The sequence below is a fragment of the Melozone crissalis genome, unplaced genomic scaffold, assembly GCF_028551555.1.
Source record: "Melozone crissalis strain CALT ecotype California unplaced genomic scaffold, PUWL_Pcris_2 ptg000013l_1, whole genome shotgun sequence".
Lineage (NCBI taxonomy): Eukaryota > Metazoa > Chordata > Aves > Passeriformes > Passerellidae > Melozone > Melozone crissalis.
The window spans coordinates 27,860,698-27,876,923 of record NW_026535791.1 but is presented as its reverse complement, the minus strand read 5'-3'; the positions used below and the strand labels follow the sequence as shown (position 1 = coordinate 27,876,923).

The following is a 16,226-nucleotide window of genomic DNA, read 5'->3' as shown; positions in this document are numbered from 1 at the left end:
GTAGAAGCTACTAAAAACATTACCACCTATCATGTAGCCTTCTGCTTGTCAAATAGTAACTTGAGAATAGCTTGAGGAACTGGTTTAATTCTATAAACAAAGTATAAAATGAGGCTTTCCTCCTTGAACACTTTCTAGATAGAAGAAACTCAGTAACAAAACAGAAGCACGCTACCGAGACCCGAGGTCAGTCTAAGGGTGTGTTCTGTCTCCAACACCATCATCAGCACATGAGCTTTAATCACTTCTCTGACATCCATTTTCCTCAGATTCCCCAGTGTGCACAGCAGTTCCATTACAGCTGGTGAAGTGTACACCTCTGCCTATTCCACTTGCATCTCTTACAGATTTGACGCATGAGAGTTTGTTTTCTTGAATCTGCTGGTACCATCTGCCTGTATAATCTTGTGTTTGCTTCTCCTGTGTACTTTCTTTTCTAAATCAAACCTCAGTGAACACTCTACAGTTTTAATATTGCACAATTTGGTGAATAACAGCTCCCCAAATGCTTTTACCCACTGCCTTGGTGACTCTGCAGGTGTTGGTCACTTCAATTCCCACCACTTATTTCAGAGCACTTTTAAGAAGTCCACTTCCCCTTCCTTTCTGTAGCTCCCCTTGTGAGCAACCAAAACTGTGGACAGTACCAAACACAAGGGCAGGTCTTGTGTCTCATACAAAACTTTCTGTTCATTCTCCCTGTACTCCCTAATGATGGACAGTGCTGCATCAGGATTTGCTGGCAGCTGCCACTAACCAACAGCTTCAGCAAACCACCAGTCACAGGTCATGTCTTGACTCAGCAGCAGCTTTATAGAATCAGTACAGAAAGTAGATCCTGGTCACTCTTAAGTCACACAGAACATACATGAAAACTGTAAAAGTAGAGGGAGCAGCCTGTAAAATCAGGAAACATCACCAAGAGCAGACTCAATATTCAACAATTAGTTCAATTTCCATTTTAGCTTACATTCATTTGGGCTGCAAAATTCAATGTTGATTGAAAATGCTGAATATTACTCTAAATGTCATACATATTTCAGTTAAAGTACAATGAGAGAGCTTAAGAACAAAAACTTCTTAAAGACGATGCAGGACGATGTTAACATGATAAATTTATTTTAAGAGGGAATAACAAAGATGAAGAAGACTTTCTTCCTGGAAATGTATTATGGAAACTGAACTGCAGAAGCAGCATACAGTTTCACCTCAAGCCTCTGATGTGAAAGAAGTAGGGGAAAAAAGGACTCAAGTGTCTGTCTCCTGTACCATGCATAAGTGTTGTTGAAAATTTTTCAGAAAAAATATGAAGAACTTAAAAAGTCTCAAGATTATTGACAAACCAGGAATATTATGTATTACACATTAGTATGTGTACTCAAATAAAGCCAGCCTAGCAAAAGAGTTTCCTACTCAACAATATGGCTCAGTAGCCCAACATGAAATCATTAATTAAAAAAAATATATAAATCAGAGGACAGTATTAATCAATAAGAGCAAACTCTATTCTTATTAGCAGGTCAGTCATGCTTGACTTTTTGAGTAGAACCCATTTTCTTAGTAACAGAAATGGAGTAGTTGAGCTCCTCAACTTACAGAGATAATACAGACAAATTTCGACAGCTTAAAAAACACACATACACAACACCAGCTGAACACACTGAATTTCAAGAACAAGTTCTTGTGAAAATATTTTCATTTTGATTTACAACTCACACAACACTTATAAACATTCAGGGTCCTTCCTTTAAAAAAAAAAAAAAGCATGTTTAGGTCTCAACAGGTAGTTAGGAATTTTTTCAACACTACTGTTAGAGTGCTGACTGAGCATTTCAAAGCAATCCAACAAAATATGTGGCACAAAGGACAATTCTCTGGACCTCTCCATTGCCAGCAAGATAATGCACACACCTGAAAGCAGGCACTTTCCAGCAGGTTGGTTGATTATAAGGCAGCTAAACAAAACAAAGCACACAAGAGGCACACAAGAATGGAACATAAGCCATTGTCCCAGTGTTCAACATCAGCTGTGGCCCAGCACTGCAGGGATTTAGTGGCCAGCTCCTTTATTTGAATTATGCACTTGTTCTGGAATTTGGAACAGATTTTAAGGAGCAAACAGCTTGTGCAAGTCTTTTTTCCTAACCATTTATTCCATGTATTTGATGCAAGTCAATTTTATGACCACAACTCTGGAGATTCAATTAAGAGCCTTAATGCTTCGGTACATTTCTTGAAAAATACCTTAAGGACTGTTTCTGGTAAATTTCAAGATACAACAATTGATTCATAAGTACCACGATCAAAATGGACAATTGACCTCAGTATCGGCCAAGACTCCAAATCCAATTGTTTCATGTTTTACCAAAGGCATCACTTATTCCTCAAAGATGACAAGCATTAATTAAACTAACCATTGCCAAAGCAATGTTTATCCACCAGCCTGCACCACTTCAAAAGAACCCTAAACTTCTTTCCTGCAGAAAGGAAAGAACTGCTACTATAAGTACCCTCTTTTCAATAACCTCTCCTCAAGGCCCTTTCCTACATAATCTTTTCAGATTGATCAGGGAAAAGCAAAAGTATGTTCAATAGCTGAAGCGACATATACATCTTTACCAAGGACATGACTCTGACCTCCCCTACAAGAACAATCAGTGAACATTTATAAGATTACTTTCAAGAGGTAAATATCGCTCAAAGCTAAAATGGACAAATCATGTTGGTGAATATGTTAAGTTGCGCTGCAATAGTGGGGAGACCAACTTTTTCTTCATTTTTTTACAAGACATGCACATTTTATAAGTAAGAAGGTGTTGCCAAGCACCTAATAACTAAAGAAATATAAAGAGGGGTTTACAAAGAAAAAGCAATATACAGCTTATTGAAGATATTATTTCATCTACACCACTCAAAGATCAGAGGACTTTTTTTAAATTGTTCTGTGCATTCCAAACACAGCTGGAGGCACAACCACGGATGAGGCTGGGGGGCATGACTCAATATCTAATGTTTTGGCTATGGAGTGGTTGAGGAGTAAGTTAGACAATCTCAGTTTTAGGCTAATCTTAGCCTACGATAATGGAAACAATATCAAAGTATTGTAAGTGGAATAAAGAGTTACATGTTAGAATGGAAATTTATTTTTCACTTTCACTGTAAATCAGACATGCTCTGTGCCTGACAAGACTTAAGCACAAACCAGAAAAAGTTAGTCATTCTCATTAAAAAACACAGCTGGTGAAGGGGGTGCCCAATTTACTAAAATCAGCTACTTGTGACAGTACTTGCCCAGGAAGTGGGAGACCCAAGGCTGAGGCAGCTCAAACCCACAGCCTTGGCTCTGCAGTAGTTCAGTTTCAGTAGGAAAAGTTGGCAGTGCCTCTCCAACTTTATAAGTTGCCAATTTTTTTCATTCTTTTTTTACTCAATCTCTTAGGATTGCTTTTCTTCATTTGAAAATGGCTTCCCTGATTTGAGTGTACTGGTGTATGTTCATTCCCTTTTTCAAAATAGCTAGATATCTAGAGGGAGAATTGAGGCTATGAAACTTCAGAAAACACTGGAATCTATGACTAAGTTGAACACTGAGGTCTCACAAAGTTAGGTGTGACAACATTACCGGTTGCCACATCTTCCTTGTTTTGTCCACACTGTCACAGGGAAGAAAATTTCAAAATATGCCTGTAATTAGCCATTTGTCAAAATTAACTCATTTTCCCCATCTAGAAGACTACTACGAACATTTTGTATTAATGCAGTGCTTGATTTCTGAGGTTATCCTGATGCGGTCCCTACTACATTTTTCAGATACAAATGAGCTGAGAGAAGGCTTACAGCTTCTCCTTTTTCAAGTACCTCAGAAAGAACATCTAGTTTGGCCATAACACAGCTGACTCCTGCTCAGAACCCTGCTATTTGAAGTAATTTTATTCACGTTACTGAACTTTTCTAATATGATTAGAAAACTTACTAGATTTGACATGCACACCACAGCCTGAAGCTGCCTTTTTGCATTATGTGACTTCATGTCACTGCACAAATCAGGTACCTCTTTTTTCAGGCTTCATCTTCCAAGAACCTAAAAATCCCCCAGTTTCACAAGATGGGCTCAGCCACACCAAGATCTCGCTGCCACTAGAAAGGCCAGTTCTGCTCCCAGCCTCTCCTCCTGTGCTATCTTTGCACAGATCCAACCTTAGACTCTGGCCTACCAAGACCTTTGGTGAAAAACCAGAGTGGAGCAACCAGGTACACTTTGCTGCCTTTACTCTTTTTTTTTTTTTTTTTTTTTTTTTTTTGCTCAGTATGGTAAAACTTGTGAAACTAAGCCAATTTGTGTGCAAAATTGCTTAGGTCATTCTATGCCCACATCAAAATGAAAGGTCACTGCCCACGTAAAAACCCAGAAAGTTATTGTAACCACTGATATCCCTGGGCACCAGTGAGCCAGGGCTTCCTCCTATGAATCAGCTGCAGAGCAGGGTGATATGTCTGTGGCCCTCCAAGAGATTGAAAAATCAGACAGTAACAGCAAAACACAGTTAAACAGCCCTGCTTTAAATGTATACAAAAAATACTGTATTTGTTCAGTACCTCAGCACCTTTACTTAGAAGCCTCATACTGAGAGACTTGAAATTTATTTCCTTGTCCATATAAAATGAGAAAGTACTTATAAATTCAAATAAAAAGTGAAAAAAAAGTAAAATGTAGTCCTTTAAGTATTAACTGCATCCCTACTGTATCTGTGAATGTTTCAACAGTTATAATCTTTCTTGTTTGTAGCAGGAATCTTCTGTAAAAAATAGCAAAAAATGTTTACAAAAATATTAAAGCTGTTCATTCAAGAGAGAAACTACTGTTTAATAGACAAATTTCTAACAGGTAAGTGCTACAAAAATAATTTTAAAAATTTAAATGGCTAATATTACAGCCCAAACAACTACTAAGATGCAAGGATAGACCATTGTCTGAAGGCATAATTTATTTCATTTCAGGAGAGTCTCATTTGCTTTTTAAGCCATTAAAAGTTTAATCTAGGTATTTGCACGTGCAAAAAGTCAGTGCAATGAAAAACTGTATCCTCTTATGATTGAGGCTACTACCTCTAAAAATATCTGTGCAACTATCACAAGGAAACAACTGTAACACTTATCAGTTAATGCATCTTTCCTCAGTATTTTTCAGTATTATCAACTTAGTGCTCCAGATGCAGAATTTTATCTTCCAGTTATGACACCACACCATATCTGTGGAAAGCAGCAGAATTTCCCTAAGCTAGCTTAAGCTGTTCAGTAACACCGATTACATAAGAATTTTCCTAAGACAATAAATACTGTAGAAAACACAGTAGATATACAGATATAAGCTAGCAGTCTTCCATCAAAGCCATAGAATTACCTCCATTTGGGAGTTTATTTGCTAATCACTATTAGGCTTGGTCTCCGGAAGAGACAGAAGGAAGAGATTCCTCTTTGTTAACATTTCCTGCGTAGGTTGACTTTCATGAGAGTTACAAAGACAACTTGACTTTGATCAAGGTTTTTAACTAAGTAACATTGGGACAGTAAAGAGTCAGCAACAATAGAGGTAACAGATACAGAAAATAAAGCCTTATCTTAGATTGTTTTTTGCTATAGTGTTTACAGAACAAATTTTCATCTCTTAGCCCCATTTCTATAAGTACACACAACTTATACAAGACTAAGATCCCTTTTAAAAAAACAGAATTTCTTTACCCCTGCATAGTGCCATACAACAGGAGGCTGCCATCAGTCTTACCTCAACCATCACTTACAAATCCCACCAAAACCAAGTGCTACAGTGGCATGGCAAGTTCAGTAACAGCTGAAGTGACATTGTGGAGAGCTGCCTTTCGCCCCACCCAAATCGATTTGTTACCTTCCCATTTTAGCATTTACTTGTTTAGCTCTGACTAAACCCTAAGTCAAAGACTCAAGACTACCTGACCCCAAACTTTAATCAAGAAAGACTGGTTATTATAATTCATAAGCAGTACAGCTTGTAAGTCCTGCAGCCTTCAATACAATTTCTGTGCCTAAATCACTCACATGCACACGAAGTCTTCCCTGATGACTCAGTTAGCTGGAAAGCCACATTTCTAAGTAAAACAGGCAACCTTGAGCTTTAAAGCCTAGCTGCTCTCTCAGTTTTACGTGCTGCAGAAAACAGCTGCAATTCCTCCTCTTTGTTCCAGTACAGAATCACAAAGCATCATTCCAATCACTTTTTCTGCAAACAGGCTGGACTAGAAGCAAACGTTTCAGACAAGATAGTAATGCTATTAAGGACAGATGACAAAGAATTAGAAGGTAAAAACAATCAGGGGAATGATTACTGAAGAATTTTTAATATAATTTTCCTAAACTTGATGCCTTATCCAACAAAGAGCAGAATAGGGAAAGAAATAGAAAAAAATATAACAATAAGTAAATGATACAGCTGTAACTGACTTTTACCTGCAAGGAATGTCAAATGTAAAATTTAAGACACATTCATCAACAGGAATGCAGTCATTCAAGTGACTAAGGAAAAGAAAAAAGGAAGTAAAGCAAGACAACAAAGGTTGGCTAATTTACTTCTAATGTCATACTCCTGCAGGGAAGCATGACAAATTCTTACCCATCAATTATTTGTCTTTTTGCCCTACGAAGAGAGACAAAACAGGAGAGCCAGAAAGCAATACAAATCACACATGCCCGCGGCACAGAGTTACGTAATGCTGACGTTCTGCCTGCTCTTTGCTCACAACACTCACTTTGCTGCAATTCCAACCACCAACCTTTAACAGCTGCCCGGTTTGAACACTTCTGAACTGCTTGGTAAATAAAATGCAGACACACAAAGAAGAACAAGATACAGAATGAAGCTTTAGAGCTATTTCCAACAGAGATAAAAATACGAAAAGCGGAGGGCTAGCTTTATGATGAGACATTTTCTGTTTCATAAGAAAATGTCACAGAACTGGCTTTTTGTGCTAAAACTCAAAACTAAACTGCCTGCCAATCTAAAGTCTTTTAATTTAACTAACTTGAAGAAACCACAAATAAGAAGAGAAAGATAGCTCCTTCAACTTCGCTGAAGTGCTACTGCCAGGAAACACAAGTTAGTAACTTTTTGATAATAAAACACACCTAGAAATCCTTCTATTTAGAAGAGAACTTGCCCTGAATAGACTCAAACAGATTAGCTAGAAGTAAAGGCAGAATAGGTACAAGCAGGGCCAAAAAGTATTTATTACTAATCATGGAAGAAAGAAAAAAAACCCAAAACAAATAAAAAAATAGTGAACACAGCAGAACTGGCCAGAGCTCACAAAACTAAATTCATAAAACATTTATAAAATGTGGTATTATCCATATTAAGTCATCTTTTTTCCCTACATTTTGTCTTTAAAAACTAGGACACAACCATAAAATCTGCAATAATCTATTGCTCAGTACCTATCATAGCCATTATGTAAGCAAATACATCACAACACTTGAGATCACATGCTTGAATAATCAGCTGCTAATTAAGTATATCTGCAATTGCCTCGGTCCTTCCTTTCTCTGACCCAAAGCAGTAAGTAAACAACATTACAAAAATCTCAGTCTTCAGTAGTCAGATATAACAAAGAAACTAAAACAATATGCTCCTTCCTATGGGGCAGTAATCAGTAAGGCTGTATTTTAAACTCTGCAGCACAGCAGACTGATTTATAACAAATGACTACACAATTTAATGTACACAGCAAACTGAGGAGGCCAACTCATGCAGACAAACATTAAGCTAAGCCCTTCTGGAAGGCCACACCAAATAGTTTTTACCCAAAGCTGGGCATCGGCACCATCACTGGAAACTCCTAACAAGCATAAGATAAAAATATTACAGAGACAAATTATTTCTTCATGTATTGGGTTTTTTTTTTTACTCCTTTGAGTAACTAAGTTAAAGTTTCCCTTCTACCTGTCTGACCTCTAATACCATATGCTCTTTCAAGGCCTTTTAAAACATGCCCAGGTTACCTCAGGCCTCGAGGAAGATAGTGTTTGTAGGCTCTCAAGAAAATGCTCTGCCAGCATTTTTCCTCTCTGTTGCAGAGAAGAAGAAATGACTTTAGGACTTCTACTGATTCCAAGTTTGGAAGCACAGTGCCAGAAAAAAAGCAGCTGGTGACCAACTACCGCCCTAAAGGAATACGTCACAGGGCGTGTGGTGAGTCCATCACCTCTGTGACAATCCCTGTATCTAAGTGCCCAAAAGCACACAGAAATGTACAGTGCTGTAAGAATATCAAAATAAATATTCCAAATACAATAAAAGTGTTTCCTATTATTTTTTCTTAAATCATAACCTAGGAACAATCTGAATATAAATACCACTATTTACATATGGACAGACATAAGTGTGATTACTTCTGCAGACATTCTTTTCACTACTCAAGCTGTAAAACATAAACACTAAGATAAATAATTTAGAATTTAGCTAGAAGACTGCAGCAGAAATTTGAATAGAGAGTAACAAAGATTTCAGACTCCTTTATCTTTATATTCATAGCAAAGCTATTAAGTACAAGGAGTTTAAGGATAAAATTTAAACTTTTGAGGAGAATGACTGCACCTAAGTCATTTTTACACCCAATAATCAGCAAAGTTTACATATTTTGAGTATAACTGACCTTAAGCTAATGACTGCAAGATTTATGTAAATGACATTAAACTGATGACTGCAAGAAACAGACAAGACAATCAATTCGGGCAGGTTGAAAATCTTTGTATTGTAAATGATTACTTCCATGATTAAGTTCAGGAACAAAAGAAAAACTGGTCTCAGTGACCCACAAAGCTGCAGACCGTTCTTGAGAAGAGCCTGTTCGTGCGTGTGCATACACACAGACACAGACACACACAAACACACTGAAGGTCAGTCTTCTTCCTGCATTTCACACTTCCCTCCCTCCCTCTAATCTTCACACAGGCCTTGCACTCCATCCCCGTGCCAGACCTTTACGGGCTTTTAGAAACCTCAAGGTTCCAGCGGTTCGCTCCGCGGCACGTACTGAGCACAGACAAGGACCCGTGTCCCTTCCTCCCCGGCCGCTCCTCCCCGGCCGCGCTCTCCCGGGAGCCGCCACCCGCTCCCGGCCGGGGGAGGCGCCCGGGAAAATCCGCCGAGCCTGGGCCGGGACCGGCGGCCGCGGAGCCGGCGGGAGGGGAGAAGGAGGCGGGCAAAGGCAGCTTCCCGAGCAGGCCGGGCAGCCGCCTCCTCCGAGGCCGGGGCTGCCGGGGGCCGAGGGAGGCAGACCCCGCCGCCCGAGCAAGGCCCGGCTGTCAGAGCCCCTCCGTGGGACGGCCCGCGCTCGGCCCCGGCCCGGTGCTGGTCCCTGCCAGACCCTCGCCCGTAGGAGCCGAGAAGCGGGGGCGGGGGAAGGGCGCCCCGGTCGCACCGTGCCCGCCGCGCCGGCCCGAGGGGCGGGGGGAGGCGAGCGGGGCCTCACCGGAGACGCCGCACTCACCACTTGGTAGCGGCTGACGGGCTGGTGGTGATCCATCCTGGCCGCCCGCCGACACGCACGGGCGCGGCCGCAGCTCCTCCGACCTGGCGCCGCGTCGCTCGCTCGGTCCGTCCTTCCCTTCTTCCTTCCTTCCTTCCCCCGCCCGCTCGCCCGGCGCCGCCGCCGCCCGGCCCGGCCCTGCCCTGCCCTGCTGCGGCCGCCCCCTGCCCGCCCCCGCGGCGGCGGAGCGGCCCAGGCCCCGCCCCGCCGGGAGCCGCGCTGGCTCGGCCCGGGGGGCTGGCTCGGCCCGGGGGGCTGGCTCGGCCCGGGGGGCTGGCTCGGCCCGGGGGGCTGGCTCGGCCCGGGGGGCTGGCTCGGCCCGGGGGGCTGGCTCGGCCCGGGGCTCGGCGAGTGTGCCCTCCGCCCTCGGCCGCTGCCCCGGCCGCGCTCAGCTCGGGGCGCTTCTACCGCGGCTGCCGGTAGCGGGTCTTCATCTTTCGCCGCTCTTCGCTCGGCAGCAGTGAGGCTGTTACTTGCCCAGCCCAGGCCTTGCCTGGGTATTTATCGCTATTGATCACCGTGGGGCAAGAAGAAGTACAATATGGCACGGAAGACATACTGGGGACCGGGACAGCGATTTTGAATTGGCATCTACCTAAAGTGATTAAGAATGCTGAGCCCGTTTGCCTGCTGCTCTTGTGAAGGCAAAGCACCGTTCTGTGGCAAGGAAATGTGATTTTCCTCCTCTCTCTTCCTCCTAAAATTAAATATACAGATGTTTATGACCTCCTGGATGTAAAACCAGTTAAAAACGCCCGCGCCCATAAAGGTATATGGGATGTGGCTGGCTCATTTCTAGGTTCCCGAACCGCCAGATGTGCACCTGCGGCATGCAGCAACTTCAAATAGCCGGAGATTCATCTCTCGGCTGCAGCGGAGAGGAGCGTTCGCGAGTGCTGCTCTATAGCCGATGTGCAAGGCAAATGCCCTCGCAGAGCTGGCTGTCACTGATGGCCGGCATGCAGACCTCATCCTGCAGCTCAGGTCATCAGCACCTTTCGGCAGCTGGCTGCCATCCCTGAGCAGCAGGGTGAGTGTCCCTGTGTAGGCTGCTGACCTGAACAGCAGGGTGAGTGTCCCTGTGCAGGCTGCCATCCCCGGGGAGCGGGGTGAGTGTCCCTGTGCAGGCTGCTGACCTGAACAGCAGGGTGAGTGTCCCTGTGCAGGCTGCCATCCCCGGGGAGCGGGGTGAGTGTCCCTGTGCAGGCTGCCATCCCCGGGGAGCGGGGTGAGTGTCCCTGTGCAGGCTGCCATCCCTGAGCAGCGGGGTGAGTGTCCCTGTGCAGGCTGCCATCCCCGGGGAGCGGGGTGAGTGTCCCTGTGCAGGCTGCCATCCCTGAGCAGCAGGGTGAGTGTCCCTGTGCAGGCTGCCATCCCCGGGGAGCGGGGTGAAGCGCCACTGCGTGCGTGTGGGAGGGCGGGGAAGTGGAGCGAGCTCCATTGTTGGAGCTCTGTCTCTAGATGGGGTGGGAGTGAAGATAGGCAGGATTATAGGGGAGGAGGAGGTGGAAGCGTGAGACGTTGTATGTGTGCCTGGGACCTTGCTTGCAGCCCATACCTGGCTAACGCAGCAGTTACTAAAGCTATCCAAATGAAAAGAAAAACCTGTTTGGAAAGTGCAGGCCTATTCTGTTGGTTGCATTTGTTTTGTTTCTTGTACAACTGTGTTGCACACCAAAAGCATCAGCAGTTAGGAAACAAAGCTGGTTAGAAATGGATGGGATTCTATAGGTAAGAAATGAATTAATATTATTTTCCTAACAGGATTTTCTCCTATTCCTTCATTATACATAATAAACGTTTAATTATTCTGTCCTTTAAGGAACAGTTATTAGTAAAGGTCATCTTGAGTTTAAGAAAGTTTGTACAGAGTATTGCAGCGTGTTTCAGTTTCCAAACCCTCTCAATTATATTTCCAGATTTCACAGGACATGGAAATTGAACCATTGGTGTAATTAGTTTAACATCTTCTCTGCCGTTAGCAACAATTTTCTCCAAAGCAAACTTTTCTGAAGTGCTGCATGTGACATCTCAGCTCAAGAAGTTGTCACCTGATCTCCATGGCTTTTTAAGTGTTGTGTCTCAGCTCTGCCGTACAATCCTAGAAACTGGAATTTGACACTGCAAATGCCGGAATAAAATTGAGTAACCCATTTATTAAGATGAAACCTTCAGTTTTGAACTCGTGCAATTTATGTCTTTTAAGGGAAGAAAGGACAATAGGTGAGAACAAAAGTGCATTTAATAGGAAATTTGGAAAATATTCCATAGTGCTTGGGAAAAGAGTCAGCAGAGGCAGGAGCAGATTCAGAAGAGATAATACAGTTGTGAGTGGAGAGGGAATTTCATATTTAGGGACAAATTTTGGATGGATGGTCTAACTTATATACAGAGACCAAACTTCCTTTACTTCAGGAATATAAGTGTCGTTATGGGACTTATAAAAGCAGGCCATGTGACCAATTTGGGCTTTAAATATACTTCTTTTGATTCTCATTCTTTCTGGAACATCAAAATATAAAAACAGATCATGGATTTCTTTCAGATCTGTGTATTTTCAAAAAAGTGTTATCTGTATATTTTCATTTAATTGTCTGATTCCAGAGGTTTTTTACCATGGCATAATATTAATCTATAATGCAAACAAATTGGCAAACACTAGGGTTCCTTAAAATCACAGAACCACGGAATGGTTGGGGTTGGAAGGGACCTCTGGAGGCCATCTGCTCAAGCTGGGATACCTGGAGCAGGCTGCCCAGGACCAGAGGGTTTTTGAATATCCCTGAGAATGGAGTCTCCACAAGTCTTCGTGACAGCTTGTCAGCGCTCAGTCACTCTCACAGTAACAAAAACTCCTGATGTTCAGAGGGAGCCTCCAGTGTTTCTGTGTGGGCCCATTGTGCTGGTTTTGACACAGAGCACTGCTGAGAAGAGCCTGGCTCCATCTGCTAAGCAGTTCCCTTCAGGTATTTGTGTAAATTGATGGGATCCCTCGTGAGGCATTTCTGCTCCAGGCTGCAGGGCCCCACGTCTCAAAGACCTTCTTCACAGAAATGATGTTCCAGTCCATTCATCGCGCTTGTGGCTCTTTGCTGGACTCTCTGCCATAAGTCCATATTTCTTCTGTACTCTCTTGTACAGAATACATGTTGAATGTAGGAAATGTGTCTTTCAGAAGTGCTAGGACTTTATTACTTAGATGAACAAATCATGTGGACTGTCCTATTGACTAAAACCCTTGAATGCTAGTTTTAAAATTTACTTTTTTGTTTTGACCTCCTTAAACTTTAGCAGGCCTGCAATGACAGTAATGGTTAGGACTATATTTTGGATCCTTAAAATATTGTTTTTCTGTCAAAGAACTGTATTTAAAGAAATAGAAATAGTGCTCTAAATAGCATGTAATCAAAATAGTTTCAAATTTACATTTAAAAGGAAGTATTGCTTCAGACAGTTTTTTTTAGGAAAAAAAAACTTAATTGCTGTTAGTCAGCAAACTTACAATAGTTTAAACTTTGTTCCACCATGAAAATGAGCCAAGAAAAGATTCTTGGTAACAACAGCTCTTGCAAGCCCAGTTCTGTGAAAAGTTGTCTTGAAGGATGGCATCTGAATTCAGACAAGTCTGAACTGCACAAAGGCAAGGACTGTTAGAAATTTTAATCGTATTTTTCCTTCATTATTCAATCAATGGCCAGCAAATAAAAAGGCACAGTATTTATCTTTACATTTATTCACCAGTTTCTTCTTCAGTATTTATCTTCATTTCTTCATTCAAATTTTTAAGGTTTCTTATGGAACTTACAGAGTAGGTAGGTTTCAGAACTAAGTTAATTTTATCTTAATAAAGATACATAAATAAATACTTATATTGGTTATATACAAATATATATATTACACTTATAGTACATAATTTTGTACTATTTTAAGTAAATATTGCAGTTACTATAGTAGTTTACTTGCTGTACCATATAAATAATTTAAAAATTTAAGAATAAAAGCTGTACATGCCTTTCCAAAACCTGGGAAACAAATAAAATTTCATGTTTTATAGCTTTGTTTTATGCCTTTAGCATGTGTTTTTAAATGTCTAATACAGATAATGTCAGTGAGAAATAAATATTTTTTCCCAAATGTAAATCTAATGAAATTAATGTACTTAACTTACTCATGGACTGATCCTAAAGCAAGCTGTGAATTTATTGACTGTATTTGTTTTCCTCTGTATTTTCAAGCTCCTTTTATAAGCTCTTTGGTTTTAGTTCTATTTTCCTGGTTATGTAAACTGCACAAAATTTGTGATCCCTGTATGGGGTTAGATAGTTACTTTAAGCAGGAAGTTGGCTTAAACAAACCACTGGGACTGAATTTCTTAGAAAGAAACAGCAGGACTTTGGCTTGGTTTTCTTCATGTTTTCTTCTCCTTTTTTTAGGCAACATAGGCAATGCCAGAGCCAGCACTAGCAGGAACACTGGGTTACTTTTAAGATTTTGTAGCCCAATGTAGATTTTTAATTGCACTGTCATCATCTGTGTTCAGTGTGTTTATACATGGGTACAGCCCTTCAAACCTGGCCTTTGGATATGTCCAAATACCATGCAGGTGTGTCTAAACCAGGTCTAAAAGTCATTACTGCAACACAGAGCTCAGGCTGGGAAATATCTCAAGTATTTGCCTTGGTCTGGGACAGATTTTGCAGCCTGCATGGATCTCTTTACTGCTGCAGCTATTTCCTGCTAAGTCACAGAGACAGTTCTGACCTAGCTCAGCTGTATTCTGACGAGCTCCACACAGCTGTGTGTTGCACAGCTGTACTTTGTCTAAGCTGGTAGCATGGATAAATCCCTACATCTCTGTTGTCTCCCTTGCAGCCTACATCAATTACCTTTGCTGACTTCGCTGCACAGTTAAAGCAGGATACCACAGAAGTGAAGGAAAACCATCTTTTTATAAGTTTCAGACAAGTTCAGGGAGCCAATGCTCACGTCAGCAGCAGTACAGCTTCTTCAGTATAGCTCAATGGTTTTGCAAGGAGAAGAAAAAGCATAATGAGATGCCACTGCAAAATGATTGCTGAGCCAGTTCATGCAGTAAGCTATGAGTCTAGAGGAAATGGTACAGGGTCCATAAATAAAGTGTGAGGCAGTGTGTGCTTGTCTTTCAGAGCAGATTCTTCTTAAAAGTCATATTTCCATATAATATGGCACACTGAGAATGAAGAATGAATGAAAAGGCTGCTGGTGTTTCACACAGGTGATAGGAGAGGGTCTAACGATGAGAAAAAAGGACCTGGCAAGTCCCACCTTTCTGGAGAGGCACATGTACATGAGAGAAATCAGTTTAAAGCAGGAGAATCACAGGAATAGACACATGAGTGTGTGCCAGTTTGAAGTTTTTCACTTTAAAACTAGATTCTCTCTTAAAAAAATAGTTTATAACTATTTTTTAATCCCTTGCAATAGAATATAATAATTTAAATATTTGTGTGTGATGAACACTGATGGTGGACACTACCTAAACAAACCACATATGTCAAAAGCTGAGAAAGAACTAGAATTTTCTAAAATTTATATGGCCTAGCTTTTCAGTTTGTTTTCAGCCACAGATCTGATGTTAAAAACCTGATGTTGACAGTTGCCAACATGTGCTATTATGTAAATACACAATGTTTAGCAAACAAAAAATCCCTCTATGGCTTTGAAGTTTTCATTTAACAAGTGAGGTTGAACAGAATGTGCAGAAGTTGGTCAGAGTTGATAAAACTGATCACAGTAAATTTGAAATACAGAATAAAGGATGTAAATATGCACCAAACTGTGAAGGAATGTGGGAAATATGTGAGAAAAGACCTCCAGCTGGAAACCAATGAACAACAAACCAATCCCCAAACCCTTGAAATTTGTTGGGGGGAAAAAAAAGGAGGAAATGGTAGAAAATACAGACAGCTGTAGGCTTAGTGCATCAGAAGTCAATATAGATGCATGCTACAAGAAGAAATCCAATGCTGTTGTGAAGTCTTATTTGGACAAGATATTTCTATTCTGGTCTTGGCAATACTTTTTATTGTTGTAACATCAATATGGCATGAATTTAAGTAGAAAACAGTTTTAGCATATATTCTGTAGGAAAAAATATTCAAATATTTGTTAATCCAGTTATCTGAAAGCTACTTTGATATTAAATTGGCTGTATGCAAAGCAAAATCCAATCAGTTAAGGACTTGATGTTGTCTGAAAATCATTTTCTTATACAACTAGAAAAGGATAGACTAAGCAATAGATACACAAGTAACTCCTTGCTCTTGTAGTACCAACGTTGCTGTAAGTATTAACTGTAAAGCATAGTCTCTGTCCTACAGGAACAGAAGGAAGCTGGATATATATTCACAATAATTTACTGCTAGATCAGTTAAGTCTGAAGTGTTGGCATTTCTCCTAATGCTTACAACACAATATAAAGATCTATTTGAAAAAGCTATAAGATGAAAATGATCTCTTCAGTTATCTAAATGATGCTGACTATTCAAATCAGATGTGCTGTAACACTACCCCGCACAGCACTGTTAGTGAGTTTTTCTAAATAACATTTAGTTGTTCATCACTGTTTATGTTCTCCATAAATCCAGCTCTTGAGCAGGCTTTGTGCCCAAATTGATTTTCTTCTACATA

General features: G+C 41.2%; 1 protein-coding gene across 2 annotated transcripts in view; it reads right to left on the bottom strand.

Moving 5' to 3' along the window:
- Nucleotides 1-9,688, bottom strand: part of NDFIP2 (Nedd4 family interacting protein 2) — a 45,974-nt gene extending 36,286 nt beyond the window's left edge. For both annotated transcript variants that reach the window (XM_054271435.1, XM_054271436.1), the window contains exon 1: nucleotides 9,519-9,688. In XM_054271435.1, the coding sequence (XP_054127410.1) occupies nucleotides 9,519-9,554 (36 nt within the window). In that variant the 5' untranslated portion in view covers nucleotides 9,555-9,688. The remainder of the gene's footprint in view (nucleotides 1-9,518) is intronic.
- Nucleotides 9,689-16,226: the final 6,538 nt, after the last annotated feature.